The sequence below is a fragment of the Bidens hawaiensis genome, unplaced genomic scaffold, assembly GCF_021521415.1.
Source record: "Bidens hawaiensis isolate Kalapana, Puna unplaced genomic scaffold, B.hawaiensis_p1.1 tig00006061_1, whole genome shotgun sequence".
NCBI classification, from domain to species: Eukaryota; Viridiplantae; Streptophyta; class Magnoliopsida; order Asterales; family Asteraceae; genus Bidens; species Bidens hawaiensis.
The window spans coordinates 1,062,065-1,089,971 of NW_027491400.1; the positions used below are offsets into that span (position 1 = coordinate 1,062,065).

Genomic DNA, 27,907 nt, shown 5'->3' on the forward strand with positions numbered 1-27,907 from the left:
GTCGAAGAACTGCCTGTACATCACCGTTGACGAGGCGCCGTTGTCAGCAAGAGTGCGAGAAGTGATGTAGTGCCCAAGCTGGCTTTTGATGACGATAGGGCCTTCTTTGCTGGGTCCTCCTGGCACTCGCGGGAAGCGCACCTCAGCTTCCTTCCACGCGCATGGTTCTGTCGCTCGCCTTTTTCTTCCTCTGATCTTACCATGAACCATGTTGATGCTGATGTCAACGGGCTTTCGTCCGTTGCCTCTGTACCGGTTATCATTCCTTCCTCCCTTCTTGATTGATGCCACAAGGTGTGCAAGTCTTCCATCCTTGACGAATGTTTCAACAATATCCTTCAAGGATGTACACTCCTCCGTACTATGACCTTTTGTCCCGTGGAAGTCAGAGGATTTGCTTTGATCCGCATTAGGTCGCTGCCGGATCATTGGAGCTTTTGGCCATGGTAGTTTTTCGGTGGCAAATATCTCCGTGACGCTTTTGGTGAGCGGCGTCCACAGGTGTTTTCGGCTTGATGGGTGTGTGTTATCTCTTCCGCCAACAAGAGGGTGAGAGCTGGATGAGGTGTCAAAGTTTACCCTTGACTGCCAAATACCTAGCTTCCTCTTTTTGTTCTGTCGGGCGATCCGAACATTGTTTTCTCTAGTCCTTTGCGTGTAGAGGTGTGTACTCTCGGGAAGATCCCTTCCCAGTTGCTTCTCCGTCTCGGCAAAGCGCTTGGCCGCCGTCATAATGGCATCCCATGTGGATGGCATGCCGTCCTTACCCGTCAATGTGCGGATAAGCTCTGGGTATTCGGCGCCCTGGATGAAAGCGGCGCGAACAAGATCTTCACTTATGTTGCCCAGACTTAGCTTTTTGGAGCTGAAGCGAGTGATGAAGTCTAGTAAAGATTCATCCTCCTCTCTAACGCAGTTGAGGATCATCCACTGTTCTTCAGTATATTTCCTTTGTTGGCTGAAGTGTTGGCTGAACTTGTTCTGAAAGTCCGCCCAATCATAGATGTGGTGGACCGGTAAACGATCGAACCATGCCCTGGCCGCTCCAACCAGAGTCATCTGGAACATATAACACCACGTGGGTTCCGTCCAGTTACTGACGGTTGCCCCCGCAATGAATCTGTTCAAGTGGTCGTCTGGGTCGGATAGACCATCATAAGTGCCGATGTTGGACATTTGTTTGGCACTTCTCGGGGCGATTGCTTCCGCAATGTCCCTTGCAAACTTAGACTGAAGGTTTTGGAGAAGTCACGCGGGTTTCTCCCCGCGTTCGTTGGTTTAAAGGTTTCTCCAAAATTCCTTGTCGGTTGGAAGTCCGTTTCCTTACGCTTCCCTTTTGCCTTATGGCGAGGGTTTGCGTCGGTATCGGATTCTTCCCGCTCATCGTCTGAGTACTCGCACTCACTGTACATGTTGAGATGTTGGCGAGTACTGCCGAATTCGTCAGCCTGTTGAAGTGAACGCAAGCGTTCATCCAACTCAGCTTGGAACTCTTTCTGACGTGCTTCGGCCCACGCCTTAACTTGATCTAGTGTTTGGCGAGGGACCCTCGTCCGTTTCTCCAACTAGGCATCAGTGAACCCCAGTGAAATATTGTTTACTGCACTTGTCCCGGCTTGGGTAACCGGGGTAGTGTTCGTAAAATTTGTATAACCGCCGGTGTCCCCCCAGTAACTGGGGTTGTGGTCACCGGGGTTTCTTGGTCACTTACTGGCCTTGGGACCGGAGTAACGTTAACCATTTCTTCAGAAATTTTGAAAAAACTAAGAATTAGTTCTAGCTTTTATGCACGGATGGCGCCAATGAAGAAACACTAAGTGACCCAGGGCAGATTACGGATAATCTGGGGGTTAAGTAATGTTTCCCACGAGGATGAGGTCCAGCAAAGAAAGTTGTTCTTCAGGTGACCTGCAAAATAGACACCGTAAGCTCGTCACTGAGAAGGGGGGATTCCTCCTTGTGACCACCCTCCGGCGTGAGAATCAGACTAGATTGCTCTGAATATAAGTGTATATTAAGAGATTGCTAGAGAAGATAAGATAATGAGATATCAGATGATGTCCTTACCATTCCAAGGTGTTAGAGTATTTATAGCCGAAGGTAGGTTTCCAAGAAGGTACAGACGGCTGAATAGTATTCCTGTTCTACCAACAGTGGGCTACGCACAAGCCATGCTGGTTGGTGGATAGGCTGCGGCCGACAGTGACAAGGTCGGCTGTATACTGTTCCTTTACTGCCGGCTATGCACTGTTCCACCAACTATAGGCTGCGCACGTCCCATAGTAAGGGTTGGTGAGTAGGCAGCGGCTAATAGTGACAAACAGTACTAGAGGGTGCTCCTCCTCGTACTGTTGTCGGTGAGCTGTCACCCCGTGATTGGTTCATGGGCTGTTCTGGTCAGATCGTCTGTTTTGCCCATACCTTGGTAGGTATAGTACAAAAGATCTTCCAGAAGCATACGGACTGGCTCATTTGGGCGGGAGTATTCCCGCCTTGCTCATTCCTTCAGGTGACTACTGAAGTAGCAAGAGTTAGTGCCTTGTGCGTGTAGCCTTGCTATCAGTGCGGGTAGCCTTCCCTGATGGCTTGTATCCGCAACTGCGGGAACAAGCGGGGTACTTCACCATTGGGAGGCTTTCCCTGCGGGTACAGCTGGCGTACTGTGCGTAAGGTCTTCTCTGAGCATGGTGGGTCATGCGGAAGCAGTTGGTCGTTGCGCAGACGTCCCTCTTCAAGGTGAGTCTTGTTGGTCCAACTGGGCTCTGCTGGGACCAACCTCTTCAATATAATTTGTGGAACAGATTGTTGGGCCATCAAGAAGGCACAAGTGCGGAAGATGGAGGTAGCATAAATGAGAATGCTACGTTGGATGTGTGGGCACACAAGGCTAGACCGAATAAGAAACGTTGTGTTTCGCGAGAGATTAGGGGTGGCGAACATAGCAGACAAGATAAGAGAGTGGAGATTGAGATGGTTTGGACATGTAAAGAGAAGACAGACGACGAATCCTGTTAGATCAGTAGAAAACATTACTATAGAGGGGAGGAGGGGTAGAGGACGACCGAAATTGACTTGGGATGAGAGGATTAGGCATGATTTGATAGACCTAAACCTCTCCGAGGACATGGTTGAGGATAGGTATTCATGGAGAAGTAGAATTAAAGTTAAGGATTTTTAGAGAGAATTGAATACCTTAGGGCTTAGACTTAACTTATTTAGGTCACATACCATAATGGTATTTCCCTTACATATATTATTATTATTATTATAATTATTATTAGCTTTTATATAGCTGTTAAACTGTGATCTTATTATTAATATTATTATAATTAGTAGTAGTTTTTATATAACTGTTAAACTTTGATTTCTTTTATTTTGCTTCATACACATGTACTTAGAGCCGAGGGTCTCTCTGGAAGCCACCTCTTTATTCCTTTGGATAGAGGTACGGTGTGCCTACATCCCACCCTCCCCAGACCCTACTTATAGCTTTGCTGTCGGTGGGATTTTACTGGGCATGATTGATTGATTGATTGATTGATTGTATATAATTTGTCTATGCACAGAAGTTATCCTCATTAGAAGATGCATTATGCAAAGCAAATACGGGCGATCCTGAAATTATCGATAATATTATACATGACTTCTCGAACAAAAATCCCAAGTTGAAAGAAAATAGTCAATATTCTCGGTATGGCTTACTCGTATTTTTGTGTGGTTTTTTTGATTTGTCATTCTTGAGTTGAGAGTTTTTTTCGGTAACCTTAGAATTCATGAGGAAAACTTAATGGACCATACAGATACACTGTAACTGATCCTGATGCAGGATATCTCCTTCTTTGAATTCAGATTTTTAATATCTTTTATATTATTTGTTTAAAATTCAAGTTTCCTGATATTTATCTTTCTTGCTTAGTAAGATAGTTGTTTAGAATAAGTAGGGTTAAATCTTGTTTAGTTTTAAGTTTCTGATTAAGTTTTATGTTAAAAGAACATTGTTTTGCCACATTTGGGTCAATTTATCGTCTTTGACAAATCATGAGTCTCTTGAGCCATTGATCGCTCCACAAAGTACATGAGATACCATTGTGTCACCCCTTGAAGGTTGACTTTAGTACTTTTGTTTCCCTATGCTATGGTGCAGGTTAAAATCCATTGATAGGTGTTTCTCTCAGAGAACTGTTGAAGAAATTATTTCTGCACTCGTAAGTTCCATGAACTTGAAATGTACATGTTTCATGCATTTTTGCATGAAATTACGTTGTTATTATTATGTAAAATCATTCTAACAAGGTTCTTTAGTGGCACTTCTTTGGTTTGTTGTGACACTTTTTGTGTGTCATTAAATGGCTTTTTATTTGTAGCGTATATGCTAAAAAAACCTTTTCAGGAGAAAGAGGCCGATAGAAAAATGGATGATTGGATCTTATGGACAATCAAGACCCTAAAGAAAGCATCACCAACAAGCCTTAAAATTTTTCTTCGCTCAGTAAGTATTTAACATGCCCTTCATTTTAAATACTGACGCATAGCGGAAGATAGAATGATAGACAAAAGTATTTTGAAAGTTACTTATATATTTTTGAATGCTTAATCCATTACATCTAAGAACATTTTTATAAGGTAAGTCTAAACGTGACATATCGAGCTAAATTTTGTAAATTTGAAAGTGATCATCTAAATAAGCGAGTCAGTTATTCAAATAAAAAAATCATGTGTTTTCTATATAGAAAAAGATATAAATCAAAATTGCTAAAAAAGGGGAAATCAACACCTTGAGTCTATAAGCGGGGCTCGGATGGTGAACACAAGTGTGACAGATTATGGTGTGCAGATTCGAGAAGGCAGACTTGAAGGCGTGGGTCAATGTCTTACCCGTGAATACAGAATGACTTGTAAGGTATTACAAGCAGTATTCTGCAAGGATTTCAATGAGGTACCAATTTATTTGTTCCATTAAAAGGTTTTAAAGTATTTGATTTGTAACCATGTATCATAAATGCCCTTGACAAAATACATGAGACCATCACTCTTTCTAATGCAGGGATATAGGGCGGTGCTGCTAGATAAAGATAAAAAACCAAAGGTAAAAATAGTAACGGAAATTTGGGTGCGTCAAGCGGGTCGGGTAATAGGTCAAAATGGGTTGCAAACACTTCACACTTTTCTGTTTCTTTCGAAAATTATAAATTCATAACATTTTAAATATGATACATAACTATAGAGTAAATTGAGGTTCTCGTCCCTGTGGTTTGCCCGAATCTGCGGTTTTAGTCAAATAGTTTTAAATTAGCGATTTTTGTTCATGTGGTTTCATTTCACTTGCAATTAAACTTGACCCCACAAACCCATTTAAGTCTGGTCGTTAAACCCATCAGTGTGTCCCTCACGTTAGGGGCAGTTTTTTCCTTTTTCTCCCCAAATAAACCCCAACCCTAATTCGCAAGCCCCTTTGCGTGAGGGGCTGAGGTGTATTTTGGGAAAGAAATGACAAAATTGCCCCTCACGTGAGGGGCATGCTGATGGGTTTAACAATCAGACTTAACGGGGTTAGTGGGGTTGGGTTTAATTGCAAGTGAAATGAAACCATAAGGACAAAAATCGCAGATTTAAAACTATTGGACTAAAAACCGCAGCTTTGGACAAACCACGGGGACGAAAACCGCAGTTTACTCCATAACTATATTACTACGATAATAATCTTAACTTTCTATTTCAATTGCCATTTTCTTTGTTTCGATTTCTTGATTTTAGTGGGAACCTTCAAAACTCGAGTTTGTTAGCGACGATATGGTTGACTATTACTTTGCACCACTAGATCAAGATTCGCAAGACCTCAAACTCCCTGCTAGGTCAAACTTACCTTCATGTGCAATCTCTAAGCTGTGAGATAAACTTATGTTGTACCTTAGTGGCTTCAAACTTATGATGATTAATGCAAGAAAAATAATCAGGGATACTGTTGGGAATTTCGATTTAAGTGTGTTACTTGGCGTGCAAGGTTAAGTAACAAGATTTAAGGAGTGGATAATTATAAACAATTAAATGTGCTTAGATATAATTGTTAGTATAATTATTATATCCTATTATTTAGCAATCTAGGTTAGATTATAAATACCTGTGCTTTGGTGTTAGAGATTGTAATTGAGTTTTATGAAGTTTCTCAATAATAATATTCGTATTCGTGTGTGTGTTCGTGTTCAATACCCGGTACCAATTCTATTAGATACAACTTATGTGTAATAACCGTAAATAAGTTAATGATCATCCCACTGTAATATGTTCCAACGTTCAATCCATGCACGAACTACCAATTACTATTTGCAGTTTTCGGTCACCGAATATCCTCTAATGACAAATGTAGATATAAACACATACAAAGAGAAAACATATACTGTTACAATGTAATTGAGTTTTACTCCTAAAGTGTCAAGTAGTGTTGTATAGGGATTAAAAGTGACATTGAAATGAGTTATTGGATTTTAATAATCCCAGTATTGACCTATTGTCCGGGACTAATCCCTTTACATGTCTCAACTTTGAATATATTTTACTTCAACAATCCCACATAACTGAAAGTCAACCCCATTAGTTTTTCTTATGACGTGGACTACTTATGTGGCAAAAACGTTGCAAATCGAGTGTTCATCAGAAATGTAGGCCATGTTAATTGAAAGTTAACCTCATTACTTAACCCAGATAGTTTTTTAGGGCTTCAATTGAGTGCTCGTTAGAAATGTAGCCATGTGATGCAGCGTACTAATAGTAAACGAAGGCTAATCACGTTGATTCTTTGAATACCCGTGATGATCCTTCCCCAAACCCCCCAAATTCGACCCTAAAGGCAGGAATTTGAAAAGCCAATACGTTTTTTATTCAAATCTGATCAATGATCAGTCACAACTTAACATATTAATAGAGAATCCAAAATGGGTTTAGGCCCACAAAAATAACCACGAGAAAACCCAAAAAACTAGACAAAAAACATAAAAGTGGCCCAAAAGTATATCTAGAAGGCTTATTTCGGAAAAATAAACGGGATAACCCGCCCACGTTGCAACAGTCGTTTGGATTGGTAGCACGCTTGAAACGGAGGCCCGTAGCCCAAGTTATGCCCATTTTTGTGCAGCACCTGTGGAAGTGTGATCTTGGGCCTCCAGAAACATCATGGCCCGATCTTTTACACTTGGGCCAACATCACTATGCGTCATGATTTTTAGTAAGAGACAAGTTTTTACCACATAAACAGTCCATGTCATAGAAAAAGCTAACGAAAGTTAACTTTTAGTTAGTAAGAGATCACTGGATGAAAATACATTTAAAGTTAGGATGACTATCGGTAAGTCTTAACCACCATTCGAATGTTGGTTAACGACTACCAATACTGTTTCAATTATAATCTAACGTGTCAGTGAAAGTCAAAACATACAAAGATTCAAAACCTAATAACAAATTACCAGCCTAAAAGAATCAAATGTATATAGATAGCTTCTGATAATCAACTCACCAGAGTCAAAGCCTTAAATGATGTACATTTTCGACATATCCCGTTTAAGATATCTCATCATTCGGAAGAAAATCTTCTACACTTTTGCGAGCTCGTAACACATCACGAACCTTCATATTGTCTCGACCTTCAGCTTCATCTTTTTTCATGAATTGAAAACCCATTAAGTACCTATATTCTCCCGTCCCAAGACAACGCGAACAGTAAGCAAGCCCACTACCACCGCAAGTCTTGCACCTGCACCAAAATGACTACTTAATATTCCTCGGTTGCACATATTTGAAAATACGCGAGATTAGGGGATACCTCACCATTTTGGCCACTCGCCATTCGGTAGCATTGCTAAGTCAACACCATTCGTCCGACCTACAAGAGATGTTGGTTTTGGCCGAATGATAATGTTTAAGCTTTTCATGGCTTAACGACCCAAGCCACTTGTGAGCTACTCGAGATCAGTTCGCTAAAAGCTCGAATCGAGCTGAGCTTAAGTGAGCCCGAGCCTAAAAATAAGCTTGTTTAATAAACGAACCTGGCCCCAAGCCCGAGTTTCACTTATCAAACTAGCTCACGAGCCTAAACGAGCATATTCTTTATTTAACTTTATTTAATATATATTTAGATACTTTAACATTTAATATACATTATTTTATACATAAAAATTACAATCAAAATATATATAAGAAATAATTAAAATGTGCATATATTGATTTAAAAAACTGTTAGCAAGCCAAGCTTGAGATTTTAGAAATAGAGCTCGAAACAAGAAGCTAAACGAGCCGAGCTCAAGCCTAGTTGAGCTTCGGCTTGGCTCGTTTACATCACTAATTCGGACCACTTCAAAACTTATTTTTCGTTTCCAGGGATCAGAATCCACACACAAACTCAAATGATAGACGCATTTAGCGACTTTTGACACGTTTTATTTTTAGCATTTTTGTTAATGTCTAACCGGTTTATAAAACTTGAATCGAGTGAAAGGGTGACCTTTTCCGGAACAATCATAACAATCGACTCTGCCACTGCCTCTGCAAACGACGCATGAAGGTTCTGGTTTCGGTCTTTTCTCTAATCTAACATTAGACTGCCAAACAAAAAGAGTAATTTTAAATACTGATTATTCTTTAAAATCATCCACACTGTATGTATAATCAAATCATAATAATTAAATATTAAATAAAAAACACCAACACACAAGCACTGTTTGAGCTAAATTTGTTGAAATCCTACTTTAATTAGCAACCCGAAACCCGACCTGAGTAACTATTAACCCAAACCCGAAACTACTCGCATCCATGGAACCCGAACCAGAATTTACTAGTTGCTCGTTTACGCGTTTCAGGTCAACCCAAAATAACCCCGTTCTGCGTTTTATACCCAATAGTCAGAGCCGGCTATGAGGCAGGGCCAGGTGGTCGACGGGCCGCAGCCCGACACTCCGATAGGATAGGCCTAATTTTTGATTTTTTTAAATATATATATATATATATTTTGAAAAGATAAATATGTGTTCTTAATGTTTAAACCCAATTACTCAACTTTTTTAAGGCCCGGATTTTTTTCGCCTTCGGCCCAAAAAGTTTTCACGATTCTCGGAGACGGCCCTTGATGTGGGGAGATCAAAGGTTTACCAAATAATGACGACATAGGTTATGGAATTACAAGAGTTTATAATTAATATTTTATGTCTTTTGGTTTAATCATTAGAAGCCCAATGGTTTATAGTTTCTTTTAAATACTTGAGATTTTGTCATGTAAGAAAATAAGGTTTGGAATATATAAAAAAATCATTTCCTCTCTATCACAGTGTGTGTTAGTGTGTGAAGGACCTAATTATCGGTATTCTTTGTGAATCAACGATAGTTGGAAGAATTGATCCTGGTATTCGTGTGAATCAACAGATTCAATTATTTATCTTATTTACGATCTGCGTCTTTTCTGAGAGTTTTGGGAAGTTCTTCACGGTTCTTAGAATCAACGTGTTTGACTTCCAATTTTATCATCACGCTACGTCAGCCCTGCCAATAGTGTGTAGGCCTGTAAACGAACCGAACGAACACGAAGGAGGGCATGTTCGTGTTTGTTCGTTTAACTTTTAACAAACACGATCCCGAACACTTAATCGAACACATATTTTGTGTTCGTGTTTGTTTATTTATAAATGAACATGTTCGTGTTCATTTATGTTCGTTTGTTTAAAATCTAAACGAATAGTTCAGAAACAAAGATAAACAAACTTAAATGAACATACATGTACAAATGTAAATGAACACAAACAAACATGAACGAACATATATGAACACACTTAAATTAACACAAATGAACAAATATAAAACCATTAATATATAGCTCTTCCAGATAATGTTTAATTAATTGCTATCAATATGTAAACGAACATAAATGAACACAAATGAACGAACGAAACACATGTTCATGTTTGTTCGTTTATTAAATAAACGAACATAACGAGCTTCCCACCGAACGTTCGGTTCGTTTACATGCCTAATAGTGTGCGTTCATTTGTTTAGTATTCCATCACAGATTAATTCGACTCTTCGATTGGCATTCCATCAATTCCATTTTAATGGCTATTCTACTTCTACTTCTAAGTTCTAATTGCTTATTTATTCAACTACTAATTCCATGAATCTTACACTCATCAGTTTCTTTTCAACAAAGATTCTACAACTTTTGTTCGATCAATTTCAAGTTTGTTCGATCGTATCCATCTTTGCTCTCAACATTCAGTCAAATATTTATTTATTTATTTATTTATTTAGTTTTCTAGATCAAGGTTGTCAGTTCGAATCCCAAGCGAGCGCCCAGGTTTTCATCCCACCGTGTGTTACGCCAGAGAAGTTCTACTCTTGTGGTGGCACAACGAATAGTGGCAGCTAGCGGAATGAACCCCCAAGCCAAACTCTGAAGCCAGCGTGGGCCCGGTTAAGACAATATAGTTTGGCCAGAGTGGGCAACGGGGCCCGGTTAAGAAAGTCGCCCATCTAAAAAAAACATTCAAAACCCGATTAACCCAACTCAATGAAACCCAAACCCAGGAGAGATTAGGGTCGGGTTTCGGTTCTAGAATTAAAAATCTCAAAACCCAAGGAACCAGACCCGAGATAAACCAAAATTACCCAACTTGATTTGGTCTTAATTTTTTACTCAACAACAACAAAAGAAGTGGTAACTGGTAAATTGTTACCTCTGTTTTAACAATCCATGATGGCTTTGGGACTGATAGCAAAGGTGTTCGAGGAGATGGTGGTGGTGGGTCCGGTGGTGGTGCACCGTTGCTTGAATTTGTGACATGCAATCTGACTGCTCCGGTGAAGGTTATCATCTTTGACTTTTTGACTCAGTTGTGAGTGACTCACCTGGTTATGTTTCGCTGGAACCAAGTATATTTTATTTCCTAATTTTATTTCTTAGTCAACCCATGTGGATTTATCTGGTTTGTCGGACGGTGGGGGTATGGATTAGCGATTAATTGAGAATACTATGGATTAGTCGGGATTAATCGGATTGGAATTTATATGTAGCTTTTCAAATGTAAAAATATATTTCAAATTTTATGTATAAAATTCTCTAACTCTGACCGATTTTGGACAAATGAGTATTAATTGTCGACAAGTTGGTGGGTGTTGACTAGCAATTAATTGACGTTTAGTTGAGATTTTTACAACACTACTAATATACTAATAACATTTGGTGTTCTTTTGATCTCAAACGTAAAATTTCTTATAGATTATAAATTCTATGCAACTCTTTTTCAACTGATAAGATGATAAAATTTATTTAGTTAGCATTAAATTTGTTCTGTCGTGACTGATATCCTATAAGAGATTCGGCTAAGTGTATAACAAACTGGCATCGGGATGCCCCTTTAGACATGGACGGACCTTTAATATGGCGAGGAGGGGTTCTGGCCCCTCGGGCCTCGGCTTAGAATTTCTAAATATAGTCTATATATATTGAGTAATGTTTACTTGGCTCAAAAGTGGTAATATATGATTTTTGATAACCCAAACCAAACCAACTAAAAGAAGTCATTATTTTTTGGGATTTTTATGGTCTCTATTTGGTGAAACAAGTTTCGGTTTTTTCTTTTCGTTTACTTTTATTTTCCTTTTTTTAAGAACTTAGTATTATAACAATTTTGGCCCCCTCAATTAAAACGTTCAAGTTCCGTCGCCACTATCTTTGAAATGGTCAATTTGGGTAGGGTAGGTACGATGGCGATGAGGAGCGATGCTCCTGTGCATGTCCATCCCGATCCCCTTCACAAAATTTCAATCCCGATCACTACACGATTCCCTTGCATCCCAATATAAAAAATTACTCCGTTGTGTCCCGATATCAAAATTTACATTTGCGTACTTGGAATTCGATGACGATCTCCTCATCCTTCGTATACACATACTTATAAACCAAACACTACCTTATATCGACGGAGTTTATCATTTAACATAACATAATTTTCTTTGTAGGCTTCGTATAGATTTAACTTCGGCTTATTCGTTTAGTAATCGTGTCCCAGAAACACATACGGTTTATCTAGACATTTGGGACAGCATCAATCGATATGCATCTTCTCGGTGGCCCTATAACAACGCCTCTAGTGCAGCTCCTTATCAAGCGATTGGGTGTCCGGTTTTAACCAGGCAGCTATCATAGTTTGCGATTAATGTCTCGAATAATGATTAGAATAAACACAATGAAAACTCGATATACAGGGATATTAAATCTTTGAAGAACAAGATGATTACTACAGTTAGAAAACTAATAATAAGTACCAAGTTAATTTTACTTCAGTCTAGTAAACATATTAAAAAAAGTCCTGCATTATTAGTAAATAATGCTCATACTCAAATAACTACAAAATCCCTTGATATCAAAATGCCAAAGAAGCTAACCTTCTCCTAGAACCATGATATGCACTTACTCTGGATTTTCAGATGACTTAACATAAAACCGATTTAACCGTTCCGAAGCCTTCTTAACCTACAATACCAGAAGCAAAATCATATGTTTATCATTTTATGATTTTATCCACAGTAAACTCGAATATTAGAAAATGTGAAACAAATAGATACACGACGTATTTACCTGATCGTCCCAGTCGGTTGCCCATGCCATGTATATAAGTGCCATCGTTTGTGTCACGACGCCACCGATCATCCCGATCCATATTCCCTGTCAAGTAATCCGCTTTTCATAACTTAAAGCAACTAACAAGTAACAACACTTGAGAAGAAATATCATCCGAATATTGTATACCTTTACTTGTAGGTCAGTCAGGTAACCGAGCAATGCTCCTATTGGAATACCGATTACATAGAAGCAAACGAGGTTCACGATTGCTACAGTAGCCTGCATTCCGGCTCCAACCGCCACCCCTTATCACAACAACATTTATATATTGAAAATAAAAAAAAAATGTTTTTAATTTGCGTCATTTGGGAGAATAAGACCCAAATTAATACGTTTAAAAGTAAACGGGTCGAAAGAGTTACCCGAGAGAACAGGATAAATGCTATTGAGTAAAACCGAAAAGGAAAGCAGCAATGAAAGGTCCGATACAGTATTGACTACCCGTTCATCATTGGTGAACATGTAGGCAATTCTTTTTCCAAAAATTAAGCAGAGAACAAAGAAAAACACTCCGATCGCAATAGAAGTCCCCAACAAGACTTTGATTGAGAACTTTGCTGCTTTCGCGTTTCCTCTACCTAATTCATTTGCAATACGAACGCTGCACGACGCAACATTATAAAAACAAAAGCACGTGTAATGTTAATAAAAAATCATGAAATGAAACGATATTTATGAAGGATTTGATCTGTCAACTTACCATGCAGCACCTAAGAAACCAAGGCTGATCATGAACTCCCATGCATTTATGTTCAGGCTGCAAAGTATCAACAATTTGGCAATTTCTCAGAAAAAATAAAACTGAAAATAGGGGTGTGCACAGTTCGGTCCGAGTCACTTTCAAGCTAAAACCGAACCAAAAACCAAAACTTTGGCTTCTGATATTTTGAAAACCATTTGTTTTGGGTTATTTTGGTTTTACGGTTTTCAGATTGGGTTTAGTTTGGTTTCGGTTTTTCCATTTTAGTTTGAAAATTATAAACCAAAAAAAAAAAATTAGCCCAAAATAATGAATTTGGGCCTAAATCATTTTCTTAATTAATACCTAACTGATAATTATATATTTGAATTAAAATATTCGAGTTTCATATTTATTAAATTCTAATAATATGCTTAAACTAAAAATTTTAAAATATGTAAATTCGGTTTTTAAGAACACATAAAACCAAAACGTCGTCTTTTTGTCCCGGTTCGGTTTTTTTGGTTTGTTCGGCTTCATGCGCATCCCTAACTAAAATTCATATAAAAACTATCAAAGAGATTTTAATACCATATGGAGAAAGCAGATATAGCAACCTCTGCGTCCGCCATGTAACCCGCAAGCAAGACCAGTACAGCATTGTACCATAACTCCAAGCTACATATACATTATACAACATATATATAACTATGCTAAGTTTTTACCGAGCAAAAAAATCACATATTCGAGAAAAGTTTGTGATTCACTAACCAGACCATCACACCGGAAGATATGGAAAGCTTCACAACCGGAAACAGATCTTTAAATGCAGCAACCGTAAATCCTTTCCAAGAATAAGGACACCAACCGCCAAATATGTAAATAAATTCTCCAATCACAAGAAACCATGATGACATGGACAGTGCAATCATTGCACCAGCAACGCCAAGGTTTAGCTTATACACGAGAAGCAAAGACAAAGGGATGTGGATCACGAATTGGAAGATTGAAAGCCATGCGATCACCATGTTTTTTAACTGTGCTTGCAGGTACATTTGTATGGTTAAACTGAAGACAAAGTTGTAGACAAAAGGGATGAACCATAGAGAGATGGAACCACTAGTATCTGCTACTGCCTCGTCTTCGCCTAGAAGTTTGAATATTTGTGTAGTGAAGATGAAAATCGGGAGTAAGACGGTTAATGTTATCAAGTCAACGATCCATGATCTTTGCAAGTAAATTCCCATCATGTGGTGTTGGCCTGCTCCAAAGGCTTGGCCACAAAGAGTTTCGGTTGCACTCGACATTCCCAACTGTAGATTAAAACGGGTCATATAAATTTCGTCAAACATGGTAGTTTTTGCCCCAAAAGAACTATATATTAATTAATACATTAATATATGATCACATGAACTAGTTACTTTGATGATAATCAAAACTTGTATTGCAAGGATGTAGGAGTATGAGTTTCTATGCATTAAAAGCACACTTTGGTTGACTTATAATAAGTTTGGCCTATTTTACAAATTTCTTCAGTTTGACTCAAGTATGATAACGGTATTAAACGGTCGTGTTTGCGGGTCCAGCCGGCACAGAACTTGAACCCGAAAATAGTGTAAGACACATGAACCCAAACACGACACGCATATTCACGAGGTTCGCTGAACATGACCCGTTTGACCCGAAAGTTTTTGTTTTTTTATGTTTTCAATACTTTTCATATATTAGTTGTAATATCCGCATATTTAAAATATTTAAAATAATAAATATTAGTAATGGATATAAGAAAATATATACAGTTGAGTTGGATAATTTATTTTTAAACTTCATAAAATCGTTTCAGTAACATAATGATTTTTGTGAAGTAACATATTTATCTTACAAGTATAAATTCAAAAGCAACAAGTATTAACAAATGTAAGGTATGTATGTGTGCTACTAAAATCCATTTTGCAGCTTAATGTTCCTCTAATATTTAGATACGACATTGTCTTAAGTTTTCGCTATTATCTGCTAGTGTTACGTGTCTTTTATTATATATTTATTTATTTTTATATCAGTGTAGAAATGCATGTTAATATTCAAAATATGTTTTTGAAAATTTACGTTTTAAGTCTTGATTTTTTTTTAGAATTCCATTAGTTATCACTTTTTATTTCCACTTATAAGTCACATGTTTCAGTTATCTGTCTTTCGTTTTGGTTATTAGTTACACAATTTAGTCATAGGCTTTAGCTCATCAAAATTTATTTATTTTAGTTATTAGTTATCCACTATGTTATATGTAATTCTGTGTTCAAATGAAATTTTTGATTTCCGTTTATAAGAACTAGTATTATCCGATACAAGTTTTAGGTTACCCATAGTTTCGTTCAATATCATCATGGCAACGAGTCAGCTATTTCAGTTTGGATGGTTTTGATTTCATATGAATTCTGTTTTATATGTCCTAATATTTGTTTCCAAGACTTTGCAATTGTCATGTCTGAATTTATGAAAGTTTAGGTTTGTTTCGTTTCCGTGATATCCGAAAGTATGTGTCACCGTCTTACAATTTCGAAGACGAAATGTTTTTTTTAGGATGGAAGAGTTGTAATACCCGTAAATTTTAGTTTTACAAAATATGATATAATAATAATAATGGGAATAAAAATAATAATAATAATAATAATAATAATAATAATAATAATTTAAAATTGAAACCTAGATGATTTCAAACTCATGACTGAGCATATGTTTATTATTTTATATTCCAATCATCATCTAGATCAACTTGTTTCAAATTCAAACGTGAGCAACAAACAATCAACTTATTTAGGAATTTGATCACGCTTATAACTCGTTTAATATATATATACACAAACGCGATAAGACTCCAGCATAAATCTCACAAAACCCTACCGCCATCATATTCGGTTCTGCCGTTACTTGAAAACCACCGCCGCCGCAACTGTTTTAAACCACCACCACTGGCCTCTCTCTCTCTACGTGACCCTACCTTGTTTCTGATTCAAGCGGTCGCCGGTGACTCCACTGCCGACGAACCGTCACGGACCTGTAGTAGTTCATCGCTGCTATCCTTGCAAATTTCATTGCTTCCGTGTCGCGAGACAAGTTCACTTCGTCACCACCGTCAAGTACCGTGCACCACCACCGTTCTGCAAACTTCCGGGAATACACCGCCGCTGCCATCGATCTCCCCAATTTAGTAAGAGACAAGTACCAACCCGAGTCAGTTTCATTCTTTTGATATCATATTTACGTGACAAAGTGGCAACTCATTCGGTTAAATACGCAGCCACCGTCACGCGTCCGGTTACTTCCTCCGCCCTCGCTTTCTGATACGTTCGTTTTGGTCTGGCTTTTGAGGTAACTGTTAACAATCTGATTACGAATACTTGTACGGTTATAGTGTCTATAACCGTTTGTTTGTTCCGGCGACTAAAGCGAATTTCAAAACTTTGTTATAAAGAAAATACACAAACTAATAACATCGATAATCTGGTTCGTTTACTGTATTTACATGATTTAGAATGTGTAATTAAAGAATCAAAAGATAGTCATGTTTCTTGTATACGTAAGTGATATGCATGTGTTTATATAATAATAATAATAATAATAATAATAATAATAATAATAATAATAATAATAAAGTTATGAGTAGCTTTCAAACTAATTAAAAACCGGGAAATCTGTTTTGTTGAAGGAACATATGTTAAACCACAAATAATTTCATGTAAACAAAATAAATGGTATTTTGAGAATTCTAACTGAACGAAAAGAGAGATGTAAAAATATAAAAGTCTCTATCGCCAGAACACAGGTCAACTAGTGAACTAAACAAGTTAACACATCTAAGCAAATCTTTTGAAATAAATAAAATGTAGGTATTAGTACAACGTAACGCGGCTCGGCTTTATTTGCTTACTCATCGACTATTAAGGTACGGTTCTGGTTTCTGTCACTCATAGTATAAATTATATTCCGTTACTTCATTACGGATTCTGTTTCTTGTTACTTCGTAGTACGGTTTCTGTTTTTTGTTACTTTTAGTATCAATTATATTCTGTTACTTGGTAGTACGGTTTCCGTCTTTGTTTCCTCTTAGTATTATTTATATTCCGTTACTTTGTAGTACGGGTTTTAGTTTTCTTCACTCATAGTACTGGTTCTATATTATATTCTATGTCCGTCACTTCGTAGTGCGGATTTTTGTTATTTTTCAGTTTCAGATTGAGTTCAGTTTATCCGTATGATATGTTTAATATTAAGTTTTTAACATGCAATAGGTTATATATATTTTGTATTCATTGTTGCATGTTCCTGTTCGAATTTAGTTATATGAATTTAGCTTCAGTACTCTGTTACCCGAGCATTTCTGACTTGTCGTTGGGGCGTCAACGACATGGCACTTATCGTGACAGTGCGTAATCAAAGTTCACGGCGTCTCTAGCTTGTGCTTGTATAAGCACTCTGGCCCCTAGAGGCGTATAGATCGATCTTAGCTCCGACTCCTGACTCCTGACATGGCACTTATCGTGACAGTGCGTAATCAAAGTTCACGGCGTCTCTGAAAGTACTCATGTAGTACCTTGGCCACTTAGAGGCGTATAGATCGATCTTAGCTCCGACTTCTGACTCCTGACTTCTGTTTGAGATGGAACAATGTGTGCACGCCACCCACACCGTCTCCTTGGTGCATGGACTAGCTAGCTGTGTACCCCTCTGTTTAGGCTCTGGGTGCTTCCGTATTACACGACCTATTTATTTTAACATCATCGTCGTGTATTTTAGTAATTATATTTTGTTTCGCTATATTTCTGGTCCGTTTCGATATGTGTATATGCATTTGGTTAAATTTGAGTATATTCAGATTACGTCCCGATCGTGTATCGGATTATGTTTCGCATTTAATTATAGTTCGGTCTAAAACGTGGTTTTATATCCGCAATAGTTTCAGTTCTATTTCAGTATGTGTTTTGTCTTATGTGTGCTTTTACCTATACTATTGTTCTTTCCGTTACTGGGCAATTTTTGGCTCAGCCGTGTTTTCTTGTTTTGTTTTTCTTATTTTGTTTTCAGGTAATCCGGGATTCGGGGAATTTAGTGATGAGAGATAAAAATGAAGTTCAAGCTTATAAAAGTTAATTCATTTTGTTTAATAATATGACGTAGGTTGCATTAATTTTTGTTGTATTTTGGATTGTGGCGTTGATTTGATATCTGTAATAGTAACACGTTAGCCTGTTCCGGGTTGGGGTGTTACAGTTATGGTATCAGAGCTAAGGCTCTTTCCTGTAGAAAACTTAAACCTTAAAATCAGACTTGTGAGATAATGGGTAGACGTTGGGTTAGGATTAATATTTCATATCAATCTTCGTGCCGATCATTTTGTGATTTTCGGTCTATTTTTAGAGTCCTTTCTAGGCACCTACGTTAATCTCTGACTTTCCGGATTTCATTTAGTTGAATAAATTGTTCATGCTTACACTATACAAATATGGAAATGACTTTCGAAGACAACGCTACACAACTAAAGGGATCACGACTTTGACTTACGTACCCTCTACGCTCGATTCAGACTTTACTACCACGCACGCCTCTAGACGTTTTCCGCGATAATTATGCATTTGAATAAACATCATTTCTTAATTATTTTGTCATCACATTACTCTTTTGTTATAAGCCAAGCCATGTTTTTAAAATGCATAATGGAAGGCTTGTTAGGACACAGTCGTAAGGTAAATTGACGATTATGGTCGCGAACGTAATCGTGAATTTACAGGTACGCATGTGTGCTACAAAAATTCTTTTATGCAGATTTTGTTCCTCTAATACTCCATCCGATATGACCTCGTCATAAGATTTTTCACTTTATTGTGCTAGTGTTATGTGTTTATTAATTTATCTATTTATTTATTTGTATATGAGTAAAAAAAAATATGTAAACTTATAAAATTTGATTTTTGAATTTGATATGTTTTGAGTTTTTTAAAATTATGAAGGATCAAATTTGTTACCGTTTTTAAGTTCTACTTATAGTCACCTGTTTCAGTTAGTTGTTTTGTCTTGGTTACTAGTTATAGGATTCATTTAGATGTCTTCGTTTGACATTTTTGTGATACACCCAATTATATGTATTTAGAGAAAAAATTTTCTGTTTCATTTCAGTAATATGATTAAGTATTCTCAGTTAAATATTTTAGTTTACCATTTAAGTTTTGTTTGGTATCATTAACGCTTGAAGTTATGTTTCTTATCCGTTACGTCAAAGTTTGATTGCGCATGGATAACTAGAAATTTCGAGGACGAAATTTTATTTAGGGAGGTAGAATTGTAATATCCGCATATTTAAAATATTTAAAATAATAAATATTAGTAATGGATATAAGAAAATATATACAGTTGAGTTGGATAATTTATTTTTAAACTTCATAAAATCGTTTCAGTAACATAATGATTTTTGTGAAGTAACATATTTATCTTACAAGTATAAATTCAAAAGCAACAAGTATTAACAAATGTAAGGTATGTATGTGTGCTACTAAAATCCATTTTGCAGCTTAATGTTCCTCTAATATTTAGATACGACATTGTCTTAAGTTTTCGCTATTATCTGCTAGTGTTACGTGTCTTTTATTATATATTTATTTATTTTTATATCAGTGTAGAAATGCATGTTAATATTCAAAATATGTTTTTGAAAATTTACGTTTTAAGTCTTGATTTTTTTTTAGAATTCCATTAGTTATCACTTTTTATTTCCACTTATAAGTCACATGTTTCAGTTATCTGTCTTTCGTTTTGGTTATTAGTTACACAATTTAGTCATAGGCTTTAGCTCATCAAAATTTATTTATTTTAGTTATTAGTTATCCACTATGTTATATGTAATTCTGTGTTCAAATGAAATTTTTGATTTCCGTTTATAAGAACTAGTATTATCCGATACAAGTTTTAGGTTACCCATAGTTTCGTTCAATATCATCATGGCAACGAGTCAGCTATTTCAGTTTGGATGGTTTTGATTTCATATGAATTCTGTTTTATATGTCCTAATATTTGTTTCCAAGACTTTGCAATTGTCATGTCTGAATTTATGAAAGTTTAGGTTTGTTTCGTTTCCGTGATATCCGAAAGTATGTGTCACCGTCTTACAATTTCGAAGACGAAATGTTTTTTTTAGGATGGAAGAGTTGTAATACCCGTAAATTTTAGTTTTACAAAATATGATATAATAATAATAATGGGAATAAAAATAATAATAATAATAATAATAATAATAATAATTTAAAATTGAAACCTAGATGATTTCAAACTCATGACTGAGCATATGTTTATTATTTTATATTCCAATCATCATCTAGATCAACTTGTTTCAAATTCAAACGTGAGCAACAAACAATCAACTTATTTAGGAATTTGATCACGCTTATAACTCGTTTAATATATATATACACAAACGCGATAAGACTCCAGCATAAATCTCACAAAACCCTACCGCCATCATATTCGGTTCTGCCGTTACTTGAAAACCACCGCCGCCGCAACTGTTTTAAACCACCACCACTGGCCTCTCTCTCTCTACGTGACCCTACCTTGTTTCTGATTCAAGCGGTCGCCGGTGACTCCACTGCCGACGAACCGTCACGGACCTGTAGTAGTTCATCGCTGCTATCCTTGCAAATTTCATTGCTTCCGTGTCGCGAGACAAGTTCACTTCGTCACCACCGTCAAGTACCGTGCACCACCACCGTTCTGCAAACTTCCGGGAATACACCGCCGCTGCCATCGATCTCCCCAATTTAGTAAGAGACAAGTACCAACCCGAGTCAGTTTCATTCTTTTGATATCATATTTACGTGACAAAGTGGCAACTCATTCGGTTAAATACGCAGCCACCGTCACGCGTCCGGTTACTTCCTCCGCCCTCGCTTTCTGATACGTTCGTTTTGGTCTGGCTTTTGAGGTAACTGTTAACAATCTGATTACGAATACTTGTACGGTTATAGTGTCTATAACCGTTTGTTTGTTCCGGCGACTAAAGCGAATTTCAAAACTTTGTTATAAAGAAAATACACAAACTAATAACATCGATAATCTGGTTCGTTTACTGTATTTACATGATTTAGAATGTGTAATTAAAGAATCAAAAGATAGTCATGTTTCTTGTATACGTAAGTGATATGCATGTGTTTATATAATAATAATAATAATAATAATAATAATAATAATAATAATAATAATAATAATAAAGTTATGAGTAGCTTTCAAACTAATTAAAAACCGGGAAATCTGTTTTGTTGAAGGAACATATGTTAAACCACAAATAATTTCATGTAAACAAAATAAATGGTATTTTGAGAATTCTAACTGAACGAAAAGAGAGATGTAAAAATATAAAAGTCTCTATCGCCAGAACACAGGTCAACTAGTGAACTAAACAAGTTAACACATCTAAGCAAATCTTTTGAAATAAATAAAATGTAGGTATTAGTACAACGTAACGCGGCTCGGCTTTATTTGCTTACTCATCGACTATTAAGGTACGGTTTCTGGTTTCTGTCACTCATAGTATAAATTATATTCCGTTACTTCATTACGGATTCTGTTTCTTGTTACTTCGTAGTACGGTTTCTGTTTTTTGTTACTTTTAGTATCAATTATATTCTGTTACTTGGTAGTACGGTTTCCGTCTTTGTTTCCTCTTAGTATTATTTATATTCCGTTACTTTGTAGTACGGGTTTTAGTTTTCTTCACTCATAGTACTGGTTCTATATTATATTCTATGTCCGTCACTTCGTAGTGCGGATTTTTGTTATTTTTCAGTTTCAGATTGAGTTCAGTTTATCCGTATGATATGTTTAATATTAAGTTTTTAACATGCAATAGGTTATATATATTTTGTATTCATTGTTGCATGTTCCTGTTCGAATTTAGTTATATGAATTTAGCTTCAGTACTCTGTTACCCAAGCATTTCTGACTTGTCGTTGGGGCGTCAACGACATGGCACTTATCGTGACAGTGCGTAATCAAAGTTCACGGCGTCTCTAGCTTGTGCTTGTATAAGCACTCTGGCCCCTAGAGGCGTATAGATCGATCTTAGCTCCGACTCCTGACTCCTGACATGGCACTTATCGTGACAGTGCGTAATCAAAGTTCACGGCGTCTCTGAAAGTACTCATGTAGTACCTTGGCCACTTAGAGGCGTATAGATCGATCTTAGCTCCGACTTCTGACTCCTGACTTCTGTTTGAGATGGAACAATGTGTGCACGCCACCCACACCGTCTCCTTGGTGCATGGACTAGCTAGCTGTGTACCCCTCTGTTTAGGCTCTGGGTGCTTCCGTATTACACGACCTATTTATTTTAACATCATCGTCGTGTATTTTAGTAATTATATTTTGTTTCGCTATATTTCTGGTCCGTTTCGATATGTGTATATGCATTTGGTTAAATTTGAGTATATTCAGATTACGTCCCGATCGTGTATCGGATTATGTTTCGCATTTAATTATAGTTCGGTCTAAAACGTGGTTTTATATCCGCAATAGTTTCAGTTCTATTTCAGTATGTGTTTTGTCTTATGTGTGCTTTTACCTATACTATTGTTCTTTCCGTTACTGGGCAATTTTTGGCTCAGCCGTGTTTTCTTGTTTTGTTTTTCTTATTTTGTTTTCAGGTAATCCGGGATTCGGGGAATTTAGTGATGAGAGATAAAAATGAAGTTCAAGCTTATAAAAGTTAATTCATTTTGTTTAATAATATGACGTAGGTTGCATTAATTTTTGTTGTATTTTGGATTGTGGCGTTGATTTGATATCTGTAATAGTAACACGTTAGCCTGTTCCGGGTTGGGGTGTTACATTAGTACTGTAAATTTACAATTTTACAACAAAAAAATAACTTTATATGAAACAGTTACGTTTTAATTCCAAAATCTTGCGTCAGTTTTCTATTTAATTAAATTTATTACATAAAAACAATTTAATAAAAAAAGGGGGGGTCAACCCAAAAATGACCCAAACCCGTGAATTACGTGTTAGATGTGGGTCGTGTTTTGGTGTCGTGTCATAAGTTCAGACCCCTAAATTGGGATATTCCCATGTGGGTCCCACAAATGTCAGTATCTAGCTCAACTTAGCTTAAACATTAATTACTAAACAACTGAAATAAGGAACTTACGAGGATTCCGTTGACAAAGCGGACACTGAGAGTTTGAACAAGGGCATAGGCAGCAAGATCCAGGTCACTAATATGGCCGATAAATGACTGTGTGACAACAATGGTGCCAAATGCGCATACTCTTGATATGACACCTGGCAATGCGACCCGCCAAATCTTTCTTGATTCGTCCCATATCCTCCCTTTCAAGTCTCCTTCTTCCTCTTCTTCGTTGCCTCTAAGTAACTTTGTTTGAATTTCATCTTCCATGATTCTTGTTTAAACTGATCACACAAGGATTATAACCGTTTGTACAGGTTAAAGTTGTATTTTTAAAGTAACGTTTGTCTTGTTTTGCAGGTTAACTAAATAAAAATATTACTAGACTAGATCAAAATTTTATAAGACTTTAACTACGCAAACGATGACATATCAAATAAAATATGTTACTTGAAAGTTAACTAAAACATTATAGTACTTGATCATTGGCATCAGACTCTACACACATGTTTATTGGAGAAAAGATACAAAATTGTCTATAGGCATATATACTTGTGATTAGTGATTACAACTTTTATAAATGACAAATTAGTAGGCCAACAGAAAGAAAAAAGGTCCCATTGGTCTACCATAAATATCCAACCAGCCTGTCTTTATTCTATAGGTCTACCAGAATGTTTAAAAAATTTTGTAGTACCCTATGAAAGTATAAAGGCCCCTTTGATTGGATTGATGAATTTAAAACAATCAAAATCGAACAAATGATAAGAACGAATTTTATTTATTGATTTCTAGTTTGAATAGTGGCGACTGTTCCCAATCGATGTGATGTATCGGTTCAAACTAATATGCCTATTTAAATATTTAACACAAACTACTTACTAATCACAGTTTAGGCCCTAACTATACTAAGTAAGTTTCTTACCAAAGTTTAACAAATTTTTAGCGAACTAAAGAGATCGGGACTAAACCCACACCCTAAAGGCAATTGCTTGGAGAACTGGTTGGTCAGCGGTTCTGAAAAACGGGTTGGCCTACTGAGAGAAGGCAAACAAAGGCGGTTTTCCACCATTTTTGCTAATTCACTTAAAGGCGAGGAATCGACTGGTCTAGTTTTAACAACTTGTTTGTAAACGAATCGAGCTCGTGCCAAGGTAAATGCACTTGTTAGCTCATTAAGTTAAGCCCAAGTTTAAAAGTGTATATGTTACAACCTAGGTAACAGTCCAATCTCAACCTAAGTTCGTTGGCTCGTTTGTTTGGCTCGTATTGAACCTATTTATAAGCTCTACATGTATGTAAACAAAACTTCTCTATTAAAACTTGAAAATATAAATAAGTTTACTCGAGCTTTTTGCAAGCCAAGCTCAAGCTGATCTCGAGTCGGAGCTGGATCGGATCGGCTCGGCTTGCTAAGTGGGGCTAGTCCAGCCACACTTCTCAATGAAAGAGTTGATGATTTAACTAAGTCGGGTATTTCTTTGTAGATACTTTTGAATAAGCAATTTTGGCCTCGTCTAACTGTCTAAGCATATTATGTCTTCGTAATCCAACCATCTAGTATAAACAAATTAAAATAGTTTTACAAAAATCATATGTTGCAAATAAGTTAAAAAAAAGCTCGTAAAATAGTTTTTCAAAAGGTGTAATTGAAGTACTAGACGGCAGAATGACAGGAAAGTTTATGGGAAAGTGGAATTGTGGAAGTATTGAGGCTAGGGTTTAAAATTAAACTTTGAAGTCAACACAAACGTGAGAAATTTAAAAATCCTTAATTTTTTGTATATTTTTATATAAATACATATTATATATATATAAATTTTAGACTAAAAAATAATCCGAGCAAAACAAACCGAACCGAACCGAACCGAGTGAATCTTTGCTCATGCTTGGCTTGTTTTCAAATCGAACCAATCCGATCGGCTCATTTCCAAATCGAACAAGCATTTTTCGACCGATTTTTAAGCGAGCGGTTTGGACAGCCCTACTTTACAATGACGTAATTAATTTTTATTAAATATTTAAAATACATGATAAAGATTTCAAATTGATAAACAAAAGGGAAAACTGAAAACCAAATCTTAAATATAATATTATTATTAATAAGTTTGGTTGATAGCAATTTATTAAGGTGTCACGTGTAAGTCTGTTGTAACACAACAGACGTCCTACTCATCATCATAATCTTTATTTTTTGCTATTTACTCTCCATCACTCATCAGTCATCTATCCTAACAAAACTACCAAAAATAGCGGTAACCAAGAGCTGCATCCATACTTGTACCCTATGCAACTTCAGTTATACATCTAACAAACTGATAGATTGCACCAACTCACACTCCACAACTACCGTTCTTCAATATATCAGATTCAAACTCAATAAATATCATTAATTCGTTATAAACTTCTTATTAAATTGATATATTTTAACTCGTGTATTGTACACGAAAAATACTGGTACCGAAAACAAGTAAAAGTATAAACCGAATACGTAACTAATTTATAAGTTTGGTACCGGTACACACCCAATATCATTGAAAATACCAAAACCGAACGGTATTGATACAGAAAACATGAAAAATGAGTACTGGTACCGGAACTGATTGTGTTTGTTCAGTGCCGGTACCACTAAAACTACCTAAATCGAAAACTATCGATATCGAAAATATGAAAAGTGAATACTGATACCAGTACCATTAAAAATACCGAAACCGGCTAACTTGAAAAACGAATACCGGTACTGATTATAAACCGATAAATTCAAAATACCGATTAATTTCGAAACCGAAGAGTAATATTACCATAAACACGAAACACAAAAACAAAAATACCGATACCGGAACTGATTGTCTTCGGTTCGGTACTAGTACCACTAAAAATACCTAAATCGAACAATATCAATATCGAAAATTTGAAAAATGAAAACTGATACCAGTACCATTAAAAATACCAAAACCGGCTAACTTGACAAACGAATACCGGTACAGATTGTAAACCGGTACCATTCAAAATACCAAAACCAAAGAGTAACATTACCATAAACACGAAACACCAAAACACAAATACCGATATCGTGACTGATTGTCTTCGGTTCGGTACTAGTACCGATAAAAATACCGAAATCAAACAGTATAAATATGAAAAACAAATATTATTTCCTATATCATTAAAATTTAAAAATACCGAAACCGCACCGACACAAAAAAAACATGAAAACCGAATACCGGTACCGCCATTCAAATACCGAAACCGATGAGTGAGGATTAACAATACCGAAAACATGAAAAACGAATATCGATACCGAAACTCGTTCCTAGTGAAGAACGTATATCATTTAATAAATGCATTAACAATAAGTAATTAGTATCAGTATTGTATCGTGACGTAAATTAAACCTGCAATTACATTTCAATTCTCTACAACACATTAACATATATATATATATATATATATATATATATATATATATATATATATATATATATATATATATATATATATATCATTCAATTCATGCATATTCGATTTTATAACGTCTAACACGTATCAAATTAAAACCTACATCGAATTAATATCAGCAGGTGTATTATTATGTAGATATAAATAGAGGCTTACGAAATTTAGGAAGTATGATTTTCCGGTGATGACGTCACCAAGTGGAAGCAGAGTGAAGAAGTAGTGCTGAAAAGTGGGAATGCTGGCGTCACGGTGACGGTGTTGAGTCGGCTGGAAATGAGTGAGAAGAGAAGGGTGTGGATATTTGTTAGATAGATGGAGTAGGGGGTGTGAATTAGGAACTTGTTATGATATGCATGCTTTAGTCCTTTGGGTTATGGTAAATTTACTAAATTATAACTTTAGCCATTGTAAGCATAGTTGTTAACAATCACGTGTACATGTGGATCATTTCAGAACTGTTAAATTATTTAAGAATTTTAATAAAATCTTGAAAACCAATGATTTTTATAAAAAAAATTGTATGTTAATGTTATTTGAGTATCATTTTTTTATATCTGTATTTACGATTCTAATTTTGAAAATAAGTTTGTATACATATATATGTTTTGTTTAACACCGATGTTAATTTGTTAGTGCATAAACTTTACACATATGTAAACTTGTGATTAATATATGTAATAAAAAATTTATATAAAATATGATAAAACTACTCTCAAATAATGTTAATGTATAAAAAAGTTAAAAAAGTGTTTGGTTGTTTAGAGTTCCTAAGAGTTTTTATCTTCTTTAGAGTTTTTAAATGATACTAACCATGTATGTATATATATATATATCGCGCCGGTCCATACCCTAACGACTAGTCGTTGATTAATCGGTGTTCGGTTAAAATCGAAGAGGATTGAAAACTTTATGTATAAAACTAGTGTTTTACTTGGACGGTGGT

General features: G+C 36.2%; 3 protein-coding genes across 4 annotated transcripts in view; 1 reads left to right on the plus strand and 2 right to left on the minus strand.

The window, feature by feature from the left end:
* Positions 1-5,950, plus strand: part of LOC143631347 (3-hydroxyisobutyryl-CoA hydrolase 1-like) — a 24,558-nt gene extending 18,608 nt beyond the window's left edge. Inside the window, exons 8-13 of the mRNA XM_077100139.1 lie at positions 3,567-3,691; positions 4,145-4,205; positions 4,391-4,489; positions 4,835-4,936; positions 5,045-5,086; positions 5,755-5,950. Coding sequence (XP_076956254.1) covers positions 3,567-3,691; positions 4,145-4,205; positions 4,391-4,489; positions 4,835-4,936; positions 5,045-5,086; positions 5,755-5,889 — 564 coding nt within the window. The 3' untranslated portion in view covers positions 5,890-5,950. The remainder of the gene's footprint in view (positions 1-3,566; positions 3,692-4,144; positions 4,206-4,390; positions 4,490-4,834; positions 4,937-5,044; positions 5,087-5,754) is intronic.
* Positions 1-10,896, minus strand: part of LOC143631345 (uncharacterized) — a 24,602-nt gene extending 13,706 nt beyond the window's left edge. Inside the window, exons 1-4 of one of the 2 annotated variants that reach the window (XR_013153336.1) lie at positions 10,710-10,896; positions 8,492-8,588; positions 7,819-7,873; positions 7,443-7,744 (exon numbers count right to left, since the gene is read on the minus strand). Coding sequence is in view for 1 of the 2 variants with exons in the window: in XM_077100137.1 (XP_076956252.1) it covers positions 7,552-7,744; positions 7,819-7,873; positions 8,492-8,588; positions 10,710-10,847 (483 nt within the window). In the remaining variant the exon portion in view is untranslated. Of the gene's footprint in view, positions 1-7,390; positions 7,745-7,818; positions 7,874-8,491; positions 8,589-10,709 lie in introns of those variants that run through there. The other variant, XM_077100137.1, reaches the window with a different exon arrangement.
* A 1,404-nt stretch (positions 10,897-12,300) lies between these two features.
* On the minus strand, positions 12,301-27,258 carry LOC143631348 (protein DETOXIFICATION 24-like). The gene is made up of 9 exons (XM_077100140.1): positions 27,121-27,258; positions 23,527-23,789; positions 14,109-14,650; positions 13,929-14,015; positions 13,359-13,415; positions 13,021-13,259; positions 12,785-12,903; positions 12,614-12,700; positions 12,301-12,508 (listed from the first exon to the last, which is right to left on the minus strand). Exons 2-9 carry the CDS (start codon positions 23,773-23,775, stop codon positions 12,446-12,448), a joined length of 1,443 nt encoding a protein of 480 aa, XP_076956255.1. The 5' UTR covers positions 23,776-23,789; positions 27,121-27,258; the 3' UTR covers positions 12,301-12,445.
* Between the last annotated feature and the right edge of the window lie 649 nt (positions 27,259-27,907).